This window comes from Cetorhinus maximus, chromosome 2 (assembly GCF_964194155.1).
Source record: "Cetorhinus maximus chromosome 2, sCetMax3.hap1.1, whole genome shotgun sequence".
NCBI lineage: Eukaryota > Metazoa > Chordata > Chondrichthyes > Lamniformes > Cetorhinidae > Cetorhinus > Cetorhinus maximus.
In genome coordinates, this window is record NC_135880.1 from 223,211,175 (window position 1) to 223,229,012 (window position 17,838).

General features: G+C 42.1%; 1 protein-coding gene across 1 annotated transcript in view; it reads right to left on the reverse strand.

The window, feature by feature from the left end:
- Positions 1 to 2,778: 2,778 nt before the first annotated feature.
- The window catches only part of LOC144671127 (coatomer subunit delta), a 35,568-nt gene continuing 20,508 nt past the window's right edge, over positions 2,779 to 17,838 (reverse strand). The window contains exons 5-10 of the mRNA XM_078533059.1: positions 16,372 to 16,530; positions 12,361 to 12,526; positions 5,906 to 6,053; positions 5,020 to 5,128; positions 4,234 to 4,438; positions 2,779 to 2,921 (exon numbers count right to left, since the gene is read on the reverse strand). Of these exons, the coding sequence (XP_078389185.1) occupies positions 2,832 to 2,921; positions 4,234 to 4,438; positions 5,020 to 5,128; positions 5,906 to 6,053; positions 12,361 to 12,526; positions 16,372 to 16,530 (877 nt within the window). The 3' untranslated portion in view covers positions 2,779 to 2,831. The remainder of the gene's footprint in view (positions 2,922 to 4,233; positions 4,439 to 5,019; positions 5,129 to 5,905; positions 6,054 to 12,360; positions 12,527 to 16,371; positions 16,531 to 17,838) is intronic.

Sequence of the window (17,838 nt, forward strand, 5' to 3'; positions counted from 1 at the left end):
ACACCTCCATCCCCCACCAGGATGGTCTGATGGCTCTCCGCTTCTTCCTCGAACAGAGGCCCGAACAATCCCCATCCACCACTACTCTCCTCCGTCTGGCTGAACTTGTTCTCTCACTGAACAATTTCTCCTTAAACTCCTCTCACTTCCTCCAAATAAAAGGTGTGGCTGTGGGTACCCACATGGGCCCCAGTTTACGCCTGTCTCTTTATGGGGTATGTGGAACATTCCTTGTTCCAGTCCTACTCCGGCCCCCTCCCACAACTCTTTCTCCGGTACATCGATGATTGCTTCAGTGGTGCTTCATGCTCTCGTCTGGACCTGGAAAAATTTATTAATTTTGCTTCCAATCTCTACCCCTCCATCATTTTCACATGGTTCACCTCCTTTACTTTCCTTCCCTTCCTTGACCTCTCTGTCTCAATTTCTGGTGATAGACTGTCCACCAATATTCATTACAAGCCTACCGACTCCCACAGCTACCTCGACTACAGCTCCTCACACCCCGCTTCCTGTCAGGACTCCATCCCATTCTCTCAGTTTCTGCGCCTCCGTCGCATCTGTTCTGATGATGCCACTTTCAAAAACAGTTCCTCTGACAAGTCTTCCTTAACCGAGGTTTTCCACCCACGGTCGTTGACAGGGCCCTCAACCGTGTCTGGCCCATCTCTCGCGCATCCGCCCTCACGCCTTCCTGTCCCTCCCAGAAACATGATAGGGTCCCCCTTGTCCTCACTTATCACCCCACCAGCCTCTGCATTCAAAGGATCATCCTCCACCATTTCCGCCAACTCCAGCATGATGCCACCGCCAAACACATCTTCCCTTCATCCCCTCCGGCAGCATTCCGCAGGGATTGTTCCTTCCGGGACACCCTGGTCCACTCCTCCATCACCCCCTACACCTCAACCCCCTCCCACAGCACCTTCCCATGCAACCGCAGAAGGTGCAACACCTGCCCCTTTACTTACCCCTCCTCACCGTCCAAGGGCCCAAACAGTCCTTTCAAGTGAAGCAGTATTTCACTTGCACTTCCCTCAATTTAGTCTACTGCATTCGCTGCTCCCAACGCAGTTTCCTCTACATTGGAGAGACCAAACGCAGACTGGGTGAGCGCTTTGCGGAACACCTTCGGTCTGTCCACAAGCATGACCCAGACCTCCCTGTCGCTTGCCATTTCAACACTCCACCCTGCTCTCATGCCCACATGTCCGTCCTTGGCTTGCTGCAATGTTCCAGTGAAGCTCATCGCAAACTAGGGGAACATCACCTCATCTTCCGACTAGGCACTTTACAGCCTTCCGGACTAAGTATTGAGTTCAACAACTTTATATCATGAACTCTCTCCTCCATCCCCACCCCCTATCCTATCCCCCCTTTTCCAATAATTTATATATATTTTTCTTTTCCCACCTATTTCCATTATTTTTAAATGTATTTCCATCCATTGTTTTATCTCTACCTTTTAGCCTATTTCGATCCCTTCCCGCCACCCCACCCCACTAGGGCTATCTGTCCCTTGCTCGTCCTGCTTTCTACCCTTAATGTCATCATTAGCACATTTCTTAGCTAATATCACCACCGTCAACACCTCTTCGTTCTTTTGTCTATGACATCTTTTGGCAATCTCCACCTATCACTGGCCCTCTATCCAGCTCTACCTGTCCCACCCCCCACTTAAACCAGCTTATATTTCACCTCTTTTCTATTTTTCCTTAGTTCTGATGAAGAGTCATTCGGACTCGAAACGTTAACTGTGTTCCTCTCCGCAGATGCTGTCAGACCTGCTGAGTTTTTCCAGGTATTTTTGTTTTTGTTATGATAGCTCTTTCCTTTGTTTGCAGAGATCAAATACTAGTATGAAAGACCAGAGGGAAAAACCAAACGTGGGAGGCAGAAAATTAGTAGAAAGTTTCCGAGGGCGTGAGAGAAATTACTCAGTAGGAAATGCTGAATGCTTATATTAAAAAGGTGACGCACCAGTTCCTTTTAAATACAGTACATTTCTGCTTCGAAATATGATTTATCAGAAAATGTGACCCATGGATTTTTAACAGACCAGATGGCCACACTCCAACATCCAGTTTCCCCTCTATCCCATCGAGGCATTGTACACCCGTATGGCTGCCATACCTACCCTCACTTATCCACAAAGGTAACATAATTCCACAGGTGGGACTGAGACCATCCCGACATCCATCTTTACCGATAGAAGGGAAAGCAAAGCAATGTTGTCTTTTTGGTTTTATAATATACTTTTAATCATTTTTAAAGATTACACTTTTGTTAAATCTTTTTACACTGGAATGTTGTCATATTCCCTCTTATACACTTTACAGGGTTACAAAATTTCTGCTTCAATCATCTTTCATCCAAATCAAAGATAAAAAGAAAAAAAATTGTCACTTTACGTTGGAAACTAACTGAACAAAAGGGCTAAAACGATAATTACAGCCAAGGAGGCAATATGATAGGGAATAACAGGTGCTGTAGCTGAAATACATGACACTGTAGGTGCTACCAAACGTCATCCCCCTCCCACCCACCCATTCCTCTCCCCGACTTTTTCAAAACAAAGACAAGTGTTTACTTGCTGGTTAATTACAATATTAATATCAAACTCCTCTTTCAGATCTGAGAATAGTCGGCAGGTTCGAATGACAGATAATAAACCACATTTTTGTCTAGGCGTTCTGAATCTTCACATACACAAACACTGTGCAATTTTATTTTTGAAGTTTAGGGTCTTCGATCTTGTGTGCAGCTTGGCGACATCTGTTCTCGTGATTTCTGGATATCTGTTGTGCATTGATTGATTTATTTATTTATTTTTACAGTATTTCGTATTTTTCAACCAGTAACATGGTTTCCATAGAGAACCTCACGGGGCTGTTGCTGTCAACATGACTAATTCCGGTCACCTGGGGATGAAGGGGGAAAATATAATGTTTTTACTTTACTTCAACATCCATCCAGAAAAGTAGAGGGCAGGCTTGTGGGTACTAGCTACCCACTAGTTATTTGACTTGTGGCTGGCCCTCAGTTTGCAAGTCTCAGCAGAGACTAGACTGCTATGTGCAGGTAACAAAGGGGATCACAGCTGAACCAGAACCTGTCTACACAAGAAGAGAGTCAGTCCACTGAATAGTGATTCAGAGTGAGATTATTAGCTGATTTTAACCCCATATATGTGTGGAATTCCAGAATCAGGCATTGCTATCTTAAACTCACTGGCAGTTACTTTAAATATTTGGTTTTAAGTTTCATGTTGGAAGGTCATTAACGAAGTAATGTGTGTCCATTTTAACACTTCCTTGCGCTTTTTCTTTTGTAAATGTATACTTCATGAAAATTTGCATGTTCAGGATTGGAGAGACTGCCCTGGATTTACACAAAATATCTTTTGACAAAGTCAACAGCTTCATCACTAAACATCAGGCTGCATCAGCCAGTCTCATCTCAAACAATAAATGCTCCTTCAGTATAAACTCAACGCATGGAAGTCTTATAATGCAACCAGCTTGCATTTATATAGTAAAACATCTCAAGGCACTTCATAAAGCGCGCTATCAAACAAAATTTGACACCGAGCCATAAAGATATTAGAACGGGTGACCAAAAGCTTGGCCTAGGAGTTGGTTTTTAAGAAGGGTTGTGAAGGAGGCAAGAGAGGGAGACAAACAGGGAGGTTTATGGAAGGAATTCCAGAGATAAGGGACTTGAGCATGGCTGCCAATGGAGGAGCAATTACAGTAGGAACTGCGCAAGAGGCCAGAACTGGAAGGCAGAAGGACAAGAGGATGTCAGAGAGATGATAGGGGGAAGGCTACAGAGATTTGAAAATTAGGGTGGAAATTTTAAAAACCTGAATATTGCCAGATTGGGAGCTAATGCAGGTCAACGAGCACAGGGGTGACATGCGAATGGGACTCAGTGCGAGTTAAGATATGGGCAACAAAGCTTTGTATCAGCTCAAGTTTATGGCGGGTGCAAGTTGGAAGACCAATCAGGAGAGAGTTGGAAATCTAGGGGTAACAAAGGCACTAGCGAGGGTTTCAGCAGATAAGTTGAGGGAGGGGAAGAGACGAACAATGTTACAGAGGTGGAGGTAGGCAATCTTGGCAATGGTGCTGCGTGTACCCAGAAGCTCATCTCGGGGTCAAATAGAACAAATTAAATACACTTGAAGAAACCTGACCAGACTGGCTATGTTTTATTGATGGGAGTTTGTACCTGTATATTGCAGTAGTTCCTTTTGGACACAAAGGACACGTTGACCGGGAAGAAATCATTGGGCTGTCCAGCTATACTGAACTCCAGGCTGCCAGTTTTATTTTTGGCATCGATGACTGGTAGGCACCACTCGAGAATGTTTTTCCTGCTGTCGTGGCGATACTCGCCATCGAGTTCACCAATTAATGGGGCGCCAACACCAGCCCTAGGTAGAACATAAGAGGACTGTCAGTATAGTAGGACCTGGCAAACATCCATTCACAGTATTATTGCTGCTTCAAGCAATTCTAGATTGCTTGCTTGGAAACTTTTTTAAAATGAAAGTTTACAGCTCACATGTTGTGTTACTAAAATAAATTCCATTCATGATGCAATTTCTTGGATGTCAAGCACAGCTTTATAGCTGTAGCATTAACTTCAAGATAAAGTTCAAAAAGAGAAAACCATGTAAATATGAAAGTACCGAAGTAAAATACTTAGATACTGGAAGTCTGAAATAAAAATCCAAAATACTGGAAATCGACGATGAAAAGTCATCCACCCGAAACGTTAATTCTGTTTCTGTCTCTCCACACAGTTGCTGCCTAATCTAAGTACTGCCAGCATTTTCTGTTTTCACAAAGTGGGATACGCAAGTGCATAAGGCCAGAAAATACTACCATAGTCCACGTGACTGTCAAAATTTAAGGAGTGCTGCTTCTTGTGGCATCAGCATTAGGAGGAACAAAGGGGTAACAAACAGAAGGAACTGGAGAAAAATAAACATTTCCAGCTACAAAAACTTACGGAACAGGAATGGAGATGATCACATCGTTTAGTTCCAGATTGCTCTCCTGTAGCTCATACTCAATATTTACATCGCAACCAGTGGCACTCTCTGAAGGCCAGCAATTAACTAAATTAGAAAGAGAAGGCAATAAAATCACTCTCAAGACAACAGCTATCGCTTAACTTTGAATTGTAATTTTCTTCGGAACAAAGAAACAGGAAGCAAGCCATTCAGCCCTCAGAATCTTACAGCATAGGAGGTGGTCACTCGGCTCATTGTGCTTGTGCCAGCCGCCCCATCCCCCCAAGTAAAAACTTTTAGGTGCAAGAAAAAAACTAGCACATTTACAGACAATGTCACAAGTTTCTACGCTTACCACTTCCCGTTCAGTTTATTATTAGAGTACCACTAAAAGCCCCAGAAGCAGTGTGGTCGCCAGTTAGTACTTCTAAGAAATAAATCACAGTCACTAGGAAGCTAAGGGTGACAGTCTCTAATTTTACCTCCCGGAATAGTGTTGCTCAGTTTACCGCATGATACAACACCCCTAGGTGCTCAGTGGGAGCACTGGCAAAATAAATTTGACACCAAGTAACATTAAAAGATATAAGACAGGTTACCAAAAGCTTGGTGAAAGAGGTAAGTTTTAAGAGGCATCTTAAGAGGAAAGGTAGAGGATTGGTAAGGGAGTTCCAAAACTCAGAGCCGAGGCAGGTGAGGGCATGGTCACCAACGTTGGAGCAATGAAAATTGGAGATGCGCAAGAGGCAACATAGCACAACACAATGCATACAACAGCCTTTTTAATGGGACCATAATTTCTGGAAAATGCTTAGTACATTTGCTCTCACCAGGATGGAAGGTATCCAAGTGTTAATCACCAGTACAGGTTTAAAAACTTACTGGTGAGGGGAATCGAGGCGTCATCATTGGTTTGCAACCTCCACTTCAGGACCCCAACATCATTATTCAGTGGGAAGGATTTCTCTGGGTTCTTTAGGCCAATCAAAGAGTCTGTAGTGAAAAGTTTCTTATCCACGTTCGGGTGAGTCTGGAGACAAAAACACATCAAATGAGGGTTTAGCCTGAAACTAAATGGCATTGTCATCTCATTTCCAGTTCTGAGGTTCTGCAGCTTGAGATGAGCTTATTTTCCCAGTTTCTGCTCAGATTTAGCACCAATACAAATTTCGGCCACTTCAAATTTTAAAAAATTCTGAAGTACAATCAGACCAGGTTACTATACAAGATAAGATCACATGGTGTAAAGGGTAATATCCATATTAGTATGGATAAAAAGGATTGGTTGGCTAACAGGAGGCAGAGAGTATGGATAAATGGGTCTTTTTCAGATTGGCAAGCTGTAACCAGTGGAGTGTCACAGGGATCAGTGCTGGGTCCTCAGCTATTTATAATTGATACCAATGACCTGGATGAAGGGACCAAATGTATGGTAGCTAAATTTGCCAATGACACCAAGATAGGTAGAAAAGTAAGTTGTCAAGAGGAGGTGGAGAGTCTGTGTAAGGATATAGACTGGTTAAGTGAGTGGGCAAAACTTTGGCAGATGGAGCATAACGTGGGTAAATGTGAACTTGTTCACTCTGGCAGGAAGAATAGAAAAGCAGCATATAATTTAAATGGAGGAAGGCTGCAGAGCTTGGAGGTACAGAGGGATCTGGGTGCCCTGGTACATGAATCACAAAGTTGGTATGGAGGTACAGCAAGTGATTAGGAAGGCAAATGGAATGTTGGCGTTTATTGCAAGAGGAATGGAATATAAAAAAGTGGGGCAGTTTTACTGCAGCTGTACAAGGCTTTGGTGAGACAACATCTGGAGTAATGTGTGCAGTTTGGTCTCCTTATTTAAAAAAAAAACGATATACTTACTTTATAACCAGTTCAGAGAAGGTTCACTGGACTCATTCCTGGGATTAATGGGTTGTCTTAAGAAGAAAGGTTAGGCCTATAACCACTGGAGTTTAGAAGAACAAGAGGTGATCGTATTGAAACATGCAAGATCCTGAGGGGACTTGATAGGGTGGATGCTTACTCTTATGGGGGAGACTTTAATCTTCACGTAGATTAGGAAAATCAAACTGGCAGAGGTAGCCACGAGCAAGAGCTCGTAGACTGTATTTAGGACAGTTTCCTAGAACAATATGTTGCGGATCCAACCAGGGACCAGGCTATCTTGGATCTGATCATGTGTAACGAGGCAGGTTTAATAAATGGTCTGAGAGTAAAAGATACCATAGGAAACAGTCACCATAATATGGCAGAATTTAACATTCAATTTGAGAGTGAGAAACTTGGATCGGAAACAACTATACTAAACTTAAATAAGAGTAATTACAAAGGAACGAGGGCACAGGAGACTGGAGTGGATTGGGATAGGGTTTTAGCAGAAAAAACGGTTGATGAACAATGGCAGACGTTTAAGAAAATGCTTCATGACTCTCAACAAAGATATATCCCAGTGAGGAAGAAGGATTCAAGGAAGGGGATAAAGCAACCATGGTTAACCAAGGAAGTTAAGGATAGTATTAAATTAAAAGAAAAGGCATACAATGTGGCAAAGATTGGTGGTAAACCAGAGGATTGGGAAAGTTTTAAAAATCAACTAAAGATGACCAAAAAAAAAATAAAGAGGGAGAAAATAAACCTTTGAGGGTAAATGAGCAAGTAATATAAAAACAGACAATAAGAGCTTCTTTAAATATATAAAAATGAATAAAGACCAAAGTAAACATAGGCCCCTTACAGAATGTGACTGGGGAAATAATAACGGTGAACCAGGAAATGGCAGAGGAGTTGAATAAATACTTTGCTTCAGTCTTCACAGTAGAAGACACTAATACCATTCCAATACTAAATAATCAAGGGGCAAAAGAGGGGGAGGAAATAAATACAATAACTATCACTAGAGAAAAAATACTAGGGAAACTAATGAGCCTAAAGGCCGATAAGTCCCCTGGACCTGATGGGTTGCATCCTAGGATATTAAAGGAAGTAGCTACAGAGATAGCGGATGCATTGGTAGTAATCTTCCAAGAATCCTTAGATTCTGGAAAAGTCCCAGAAGGTTGGAAAACTGCTAACTCCCTTATTCAAAAAGGGAGGGAGACAAAAAAACAGGTAACTATGGGCCAGTTAGCTTAACATCTGTCATTGGGAAAATGTTACAGTCTATTATAAAGCATGTGTTAGCAGATTTAGAATTACATAATCTAATCAAGCAGAGTCAGCATGGCTTCACGAAGGGGAAATCATGCCTGACAAATTTATTAGAATTCTTTGAGGTAACAAGCGGGATAAAGGGGAACTTGTAGATGTAATATATTTGGATTTCCAATAGGTGTTCGATAAGGCACCGCACATAAGGCTACTTAATAAGATAAGAGCCCATGGTGTTGGGGACAGTACATTAGCATGAATAGAGGATTAGCTAACTAATAGAAGGCAGAGTTGGAATAAGGGGGACATCTTTAGGATGGCAACTTGTAACTAGTGGAGTGCCACAGGCATCAGTGCTGGGGCCACAATTATTTACAATATATATTAATGACTTAGATGAGAGAAGCGAATGTAGTATTGTCAAATTTGTGGATGATACAAAAATTGGTGGGAAAGCAAGTGGTGAGGATGACACAAGGAGTCTACAGAGGGATACAGACAGGTTGAGTGGGCAAAAAAGTGGCAGATGGAATATAATGTAGGAAAATGTGAGGTTATGCACTTTGGCAGGAAGAATAGAGGATCTGAATATTATTTAAATGGAAAAAGACTGCAGAAGGCTGCAGCACAGAGGGATTTGGGAGTCCTTGTGCATGAATCCCAAAAAGCTAACATATAAGTTCAACAGGTAATAGGGAAGGCAAATGGAATGTTGGCCTTTATTTCAAAGGGAAGGGAATATAAAAATAGGGAATCTTGCTAAAACTATACAAGGCACTAGTTAGACCGCGCCTAGAATACTGTGAAGTTTTGGTCCCCTTCTCTAAGGAAAGATATACTGGCATTGGAGGCAGTCCAGAGAAGGTTAACTAGGTTGATTCCGGATACGGAGAGATTTTCATATGAGGAGAGGTTGAGTAGGTTGGACTGTACTCATTGGAGTTTAGAAGAATGAGAGGTGACCTTATTGAAACACAAGATTCTTAGGTGTAGGGCAGATGCTGAGAGGTTGTTTCCCCTTGTGGGAGAGTCTAGGACCAGAGAGCATAATCTCAGAGTAAGGGGTCGCCCATTTAAAATAGAGATGAGGAGGAATTTCTTCTCTCAGAGGGTAGTTAATCTGTGAAATTCTTTATTGCAGAGGGCTCTAGAAGCTGGATCATTAAGTATATTCAAGGCTGAGATAGACAGATTTTTAATCAGTAAGGGAATCAATGGTTATGGGGAAAAGGCAGGAAAGTGGAGTTGAGGATTGTCAGGTCAGCCATGATCACATTGAATGGCATAGCAGACACGATGGGCCAAATTGGCTACTTCTGCTCCTACGTCTTATAATTTAAAAATAAGACCTCTCATTTTTAATGAGGAAATTTTTTTTCTCCCAAAGGGTCGTTGGCGTCGGGAATTCTCCTCCCCAGAAAGCAGTGGAAGCTGGGTAACAGAATTTTTCAAGACTGAGTTAAGACAGATTTTTGCTATGCAAAGGAGTCAAGGGTTACAGGGGGCAGACAGGAGGGTGAAAGTTGAGACCACAACCAGATCAGCCATGATCTTATTGAATGGTGGAGCAGTCTTGAAGGGCCAAATGGCCTACTCCTATGATCCTGGACCAAGGGTCAGACCAGCTCTTAGGCACGATAGCATAGAGGACATAACTATGGTTATTTTACTGGACTAGTGATCCAAGCTCAGACTAATCTAGAGAGAAGAGCTGAAATCCCATCCTAACAGCTGAGCAATTTAAATTCAATTAATTAATAAATCTGGAATAAAAAGCTAATATCAGCAATGGTGACCATGAAACTACTTTTACTGTCGTAAGAACCCATCTAATTCACCGGTGCCCTTTAGGGAAGTCTGCTCCATATGATTCCACACACACAGTAACTACCCCTTGAAATGGCCTAGCAAGGCATCTCCTTTGTCTCAAGGGATGGTATTAAACTACACAGACCAAGAAAGTTATAGATCTAATCACCTAATCATAGTCATGGTTTTAATCACTGAGCCAATCCTATTTGCTGAAATTTCAGAAAAACAAAAACACAGACTTGGTTTGATCAGAAAATCCTTCTGGGCAAAGATCCTTCTAATTGCAACGATTTCCTAACCATTACAGCACCCATCTGTGTATTAAATAAACCTACTATCTTGCCCTCAATAACACTACTTGGTAATATATCTCAACTTCTCACCACCCTCACGTAAAGAAATATTTCCTGTTTTCACTCGTAAACATATGCTTCACAAGCCATAACTTTGTGGATGCGCACAATGCATCTCACCAAACTTCCAGTTTAGCTTCGCTATCCCCAGTAAAATTCTTACATGTCTATATAAAAAGGTCCCATTGTTATTTCTCGTTATGGAGTGTGATGATATACAATGCAGAGGATAATACGTCAACTTAATCGTGGTCATCTCTTTCAGGCATCAGAAAAAATTGCTACTTGTTATTGTAACCAGGGACTGCATGGACATCATCAGGGGAACAAAAATCCATTATATCCCTAAAGTAAATCATAATCTTTGACCCAGTGACAGTGAAGGAACGGCGATATATTTCCAAGTCAGGATGGTGAGTGACTTGGACAGGAACTTCCAGGTGGCAGAGTTCCCATGTGTCTGCTGCCCTTGTCCTTCTAGATGGTAATGGTCGTGGGTTTAGAAGGTGCTGTCTAAGGAAACTTGGTGAGTTCCTGCAGTGCATCTTGTATATGGTGTACACTGCTACCACGGTGTGGTAGAGGGAGCGAATGTTTGTGGATGGGCTGCCAATCAAGCGAGTTGCTTTGTCCTGGATTATGTCGAGCTTCTTGAGCGTTGTTGGAGCTTCACTCATCCAGTCAAGTGGACAGTATTCCATCACACTCCTGACTTGAGCCTTGCAGATGGGTAGACAAACCTTGGGGAGTCAGGTGGTGAGTTACTTGATGTACGATTCCTAGCCTCTGGCCTGCTCTTGTAGCCACAGTATTTTTTTGGCTAGTCCAGTTCAGTTTCTGGTCAATGGCACTCCCTGGATATTGATAGTGGGGGGATTCAGCAATGCTAATGCCATTGAATGTCAAGGGCCAATGGTTAGATTCTCTCTTGTTGGAGATGGTCATTGCCTGGCACTTGTGTGATGTGACTGTTACTTGCCACTTGTCAGCCCAAGCCTGAATATTGCCTAGGTCTTGCTGCATTTGGACATCGACTGCTTCAATATCTGAGGCGTCGCAAATGATGAACATTGCACAGTGAACATTCCCACTTCTGACCTCATGATGGAAGGAAGGTCATTGATGAAGCAGCTGAAGATGGTTGGGCCTAGGACACTACGCTGAGGAACTCCTGCAGTGACGTCCTGGAACTGAGATGACCAATCTCCAAAAACCACAATCAACTTTGTGCTAGGTATGACTCCAACCAGCGAGTTTTCCCCCGATTCCAATTGACTCCAGTTTTGCTAGGGCTCCTTGATACCACATTCCGTCAAATGTTGCCTTGATGTCAAGGGCAGTTGCTCTCACCTCACTTCTGGAGTTCAGCTCTTTTGTCCATGTTTGAACCAAGGCTGTAAAGAGGTCAGGAGCTGAGTGATCCTGGCAGAACCCAAACTGAGCGTGTTCAATAGATCACCAGAACTCACTTCAAGGCACACATTTGTTGGGCACCTATGTGAGCAAGGCATTGGAACTGACTGATGCCTGTAGAACCTCACCTTAGCAGGGAGTTAACATTTTCAGAAAAGACAGCCAGGGAGAGAAGGGGAGGGATTGGTGGGGGAGTAGGCTGGCAGAGGGAAACACAGGGATTTAAAAAAAAACAAAACCCCAACAACTACAAATGATTCAAACAAGACTCATCCACACAAATATGGTACAAAAACAAAAATTGCTGGAAAAACTCAGCAGGTCTGACAGCATCTGTGGAAAGACAGTTAACATTTCAAGTCCGTATGACTCTTCTTCAGAACTGGCTCTGAGTCATACAGTTAATGTTTTGAGTCCGTATGATTCAGAGCCAGTTCTGAAGAAGTCATACGGACTCGAAATGTTAACTGTCTTTTCTCTCCACAGATACTGTCAGACCTGCTGAGTTTTTCCAGCAATTTTTGTTTTAGTTTCAGATTTCCAGCACCCGCAGTATTTTGCTTTTATCACATGAATATGGTTTTGCTTTTATGTTGTTTTTACCTGTAGCTGAACTCCTTTTTTGTCATCGTTCTCCACTTGAAGACGAATTCTCCCCTGCTTTTCATCACTAACCCGGAGCATGATCATGCCGTGTATCTCCATGTTTTGCAAGCCACCATCCCGGCCACATGTCAATGAAATCTTCTCTTCGATCTTCAGGTGTACACTGTAAAAGTTACAAGAGAAGGACTCGCGTTGTGACAGTAGGAATTAGTGACACTGAAGCAGAAAACCTGTTTTCATATAACATCTAATTACATCCCAAAACTCTTCCAAATTCACACATTACTTCTGAAGCACAGCCATTGTTGCATAGGAAATAACAAGAGTTAATTTGGACACAGCAGAATATCAAAGAGGAAACCAGGTGAATAACTAATTAATTTTTTTTTGTTGATTTTGGTTCACAGGGCTCCGAGAACATTCTGCTCTTTGACTAATACTATGGGAACCTTTATGTCTACCCTAGAAGCCCTGTTTTAATGGCTCATCTGAAAGTTGGCACCTCTGAAAATGGAGCACAGCACTGAAGTGCCAGTCTGGATTATGCAAAGTTAGGTTTGAACTCAAACTTCTGACTTACTAAACCCTCTTCATAGCACATTCATCTCGAACACTTATTTGCATATGTGGGCAAAGTAACAAAAGCCCATTTTAAAAATGAACTGCAAGCTCAGTTTCATAACTCTCAGACCTAGACACAGAACAGAGATAAGAGTAATTTTCAAAATATTAAACTAAGGGAATTGTTAGGATCCCAGCTGCTTTACCCCTGGTCAGGCCTGATCCCAGGGTGGAACCCAGCTTGACAGATCCTAACTGTTATTTTTTGCTGAGATAAGTGGAGAGTAGCTACTGAACAGTCACAGGAGTCAGCTGATGAACTTTTAGAAAAGAATAAAACATTTATTGAACAAGAAAAGGTGAACTATATTACAATACTCCTTCACCCACAACTATATCTTTACAGATATATACAGATTTGTAAGGATAACACAAGTTACAAAAGCTATCTTATCCACAATAAGTACACTGTCCATGTACCAATCGGCACCCTGTAGTCAGGCACACCACTCACTGAAACCGACTGACAGATGCCACCTCAACCAGATACTATGGATCTCTCCTCAATTCCCCACAAGGTATTTGTCACACTGTGAGCCAACCGGTCTCACTGCACTCCGTCTTTCACAAAAGGGTTTTCAATCTCCACTATCCAAGGCCTTGCCTTGAAATCTTCTCCCAAACTGACATTTTCGCTCAGACGCCTTCCAAAAGGGTTCACCTCCTGGGTTTTGACCTCTCCTGATGTTCCTCTTCTCATGGTCACCACATGCATTTCAGCTGTCTTCAACACACTCACTCTCACTGACTCAGCCGTCAACAGTACACCACTGTTTCACATGTCCATAGCAAAGAGTTACAGACCTTCAGTTGTCTCTTTGGACTTTCTCGCCTCTTGCAAGCTGTTCTCGCTTTAAATCTACTTTCTGCAGCTTTTGTCTCTTTAAATCTGAAGCTTGGACCCTTTCTCTCTGCCCCTCACTCTTAACTTCACTTAATAGATCTTTTCCAGGTTCCTGTCCTTCCTTTGACTATAAGGTCTTCTTTGGACTTCCCCCTGTTTCCATCTCACTCCTTTGGCCTTGGAACCTATTGGTTATTTTGGGAAATCTGCAGCTCCCTCACCCAGTGTCCAGTGTCTTGGGTCTTGGCTTCAAACTGAAACTTAAAACTGTTTCTTTAGTTTTTCCGTCTATGGTAAGAACCTGCCTCTCTGGGCCCGTGTTGCTAGGCAACAGCCCAATTCTTCCAACCTTGTTTGTTTACCTTAGCTTACAGTTGTGAAAAACCTCATTAGAAATACAGGCACCTTTTTAAAGTGAAACTAAAACTCAATTTGACCTTTCTTAATACAGAAAAAGAAATACAAATCAAACTTAAATTTTAAAGCTAAAACTCATTCCTAACACCAAAAAATACCAATATAGCTTACTTAAACTCTATTCCCTAACAGAATACAGAGACAAACCCATCTGCATGTGGATGGAGTGTTGCAAGTTTGAACCCAGGCCTGTGTCCTGTTAGTTGCTTTCAGGAGAAAGGGTGACAATTGGCCCAGATTTCAGGTCTTGAAAGCAGGGTGACAAATATATGAAAGAAAAAAGAACAGCCAGAGAATCTCTTCCCTCATGCAGCAACTCTGGTTGGAATGTATGTGAGAATGTTTGGGGAGAATGAGAATCAGGACCGGCTGCAGTGAAACAGCTTGTTAATACTGATTAAAGCACACACACGGAAGACTAGATAAGGCACAAAAACCAAGTGGTGGCTACGGAACATACTCCAAGCAAAGAGTAGACAAACAGTAATAAGAAAAATGTAACCAGGTTATCACCGTTTGAACTATTTGATTACAAATCCTAGAGAACAAAATGTCAATAGATTAGCAATGGCTCAATGCATTTGAAAAGCTCTTGTACTGGCAGCAGCCAATAGTGGCTACAATCCATACCTTTAAAACTTTGAATTTTCTGCTAGTAGGGGAGATAGTGATGGGAAACAGACATTTTCCATTCAAATGCTTTGAATAAGCAGCAAACAATCCTAATCTAAGTGAAAGAATAGCCTCTAGAGTCAATGCACAGGTCTCAATTGTTGTGGGTGCATTAATATGGCTGCACATATTGCACTGAAAACAGATGAAGTGTCTAGATTAACTGTCTGGCATGTCAGGCATTAAGTAGCCAGACTGCGCAATCTCAAATTCATTCACATATTGCCATCACCGTCTGTCAGTGGCCATATCTTTCCAGGTGTTGGAAATGATTTGCAATATGTCAAGCTGGCTTTATAGTGTTTCATCTGTCCAGCACTGTCGCAAAGGTTAGATGGCAGCTAGCTGTGGAAGGCTGCTTTGGGGATTCGAGAATCAGGCTTGTAAATGACATATGCAGATGAATGCAATCTTTTGGATCATGGCCTCAGTTCCAGTTATACCGCAGTATTCAAGCACAGTGTTTGACATGCTGTCCAGCCACTTGGTGCCTACAATACATCATAAACAATGCAAGTGGAAATGGTCATGTCTAGCAGCAACAAATTCATGATTTCCATCTAGAGGGTAGGCCATTCCATGGTCATAGAGTAAAGACCGTTCTATTTGACCCCAGTGCATTTCAAATCCAAACTTGGAAAAGCATCTCTTATTCCAACAGCACGATAATGCCCATTTCCCACAACTGTAGTCTCTCTAAAGGAGATTGATAGATTTGCGCTGGAGAGCTACACCCACCAGAAACTAGATTGACATTGCCTGAAATTATTTAATGTGGGGCTATCTCAGTCAGCAGGCCTTACATTGTAGACTGAGTGTGAACAAAGCTTCCGGTTGTGAAAGGCCACCATGCTATCCTGTGGGTTCTTTAATCCAGTAAAAAATCCCAAGACACATCAAAGGAACATTATCCAACAATTTGACATTGGGTCACATGAGATATTAGGACAGGTGACCAAAAATTAGGTCTAAGAGGTAGGTTTTAAGGGCATCTTAAAAGGAAGGGGAGAGGTAGAGAAGCAGAGGGGTTTGGGGAGGGATTTCCAAGCTTGGAGGCCATGTCAGCTAATGGAATGACCTCCAACGTTGGAGTGAAGGAAATCGGGGATGCCCAAGAAACCAGAATTGGAACAGCATGGGGATTTTAAATGGTTTCTAGGGCTGGAGGAGGTTACAGATCTAGGTACAGTGGAGGCCAGGGATGAATTTGAAAACATGGATAAGAATTTTAAAACTAAGGGTTTACTGGCCTGGGAGCCAATAGGGGTCAGTGAGCACAAGATGATGGGTGAACAGGACCTACTGCAATTTAAGGTAAGGCAGCAAAGTTTTGGGTGAATTCAAATTCACCAAGGGTGCAAGGTGAGAGATCGGTCAAAAGCACATTGGAATAGTCAAGTCTAGAAACCGTAAAGACGACATTATTACAATATTAGCACGAGGTCATCACTCACCTTTCTACATTAACAGGAGGCGACAGCACTTTAGCCACTTCTGACGAACGCTTTGTTGAGGAACTAATCTGTTCGCCTTCCAACTTGAGCTTGTCTACGAAATTCTCCACATCCTTTCCCTTTGCCCCAAGTTTTAAGGCTTTGCTTGGGCCAGAAGGTCTGAGGAAACAAAGAGAGAAACCTTCACTTTAGATTTCAAGAGATAATCAAGCTTAAAGAATTAACTCATTGACCAGCTAATCACAAAACATGCCAAAACTTTCACATCTGCCAGTGTAAATCTACCAGTTCTTGCACGTACAACAGAAGACATGAACTTTTAACATTCATGACAATGCAGTACTTCCCCAAAAACGCTGGGTTCTGTACACCAACTATACATCTGTATCAACGTAAATCTGTAAATGTTTTAGTCTACTATGCAGACAGCGATACCACAATCAAGCCAGGATAAGCAGAAGCAATCAGAATAATGAAAAAAAAGGCCTTCAACTCAATGGGCTACCATGTATTGGGTGTTGCAGGAAGGGCCCCCTTCCCATGCATTACTGAAGCAATTGAAGCAAACCATACCTGATTATATATAAACCAGCTTCACACGCAAGACCTGCTGCATCAGCCCTTAATCCACAAGAGAACACAATTAAGTGATAATGGGTTTAAAATGGCATAGGTTTGGTCTATAACATATATTACAACTAAGATAACGCAGAAACTGAAACAGGCCAAAGGAAGTAACTGACTCTTCAATTCTTCACGCTGCCCACCAACAATAATTGAACAGGTTCCCTCCTGGCAGATAAGGAAAGCTTCAGGGACAAAACACCATCTTCTCCTTACTCAAAAAATCCCAGGCATGTTCGATATCTAACCCGATTTCAAAGATTTTTTTCCAAATCATTGTTAGCAATGAGCCAACATGCCTACAGGCATAGATCAGAATTTTAAACCATGCTGGTCTGACCCAAACTTGTACTGTCAACGGTCTAATTTTAAAAAACATAGTTTTTCTAACATATATGGAAAAAAAATGAAGCAGCATGTTTAGAGATGATACAAGTTTTAAGTTAAATAGGAAAGAGGTTAGGCATTCTAACCTTTGGTAACGGTATTTTTAAATGCTCAGTGTAAAAGGTCTTTGTCATATTAGCTTCTGTTATATACGAGAACACATTGCCAACTTGTTGCACCTGAAGAGTGAAAGGTAATCAAGCAGCTGACAGCAGCACTGCTGAGTAACAATCTACCAATCCTTGACTATCACAGCAAACATGAGAGATCGAAACACAAACACAAATCAAATCAATTTCACTCGATGCAAATTCTTTCATTTCCTGTAAAAGCCAGAGGAAGGAGGAGGGGTAACAGGTGACTCTGTGTGAATGACTGATGAGGAAAAAGAGATATAAAAAAGATGCTCTGCTCTCATTAACTATCACTTCATTGTGACCACATCACCCTTGTTTA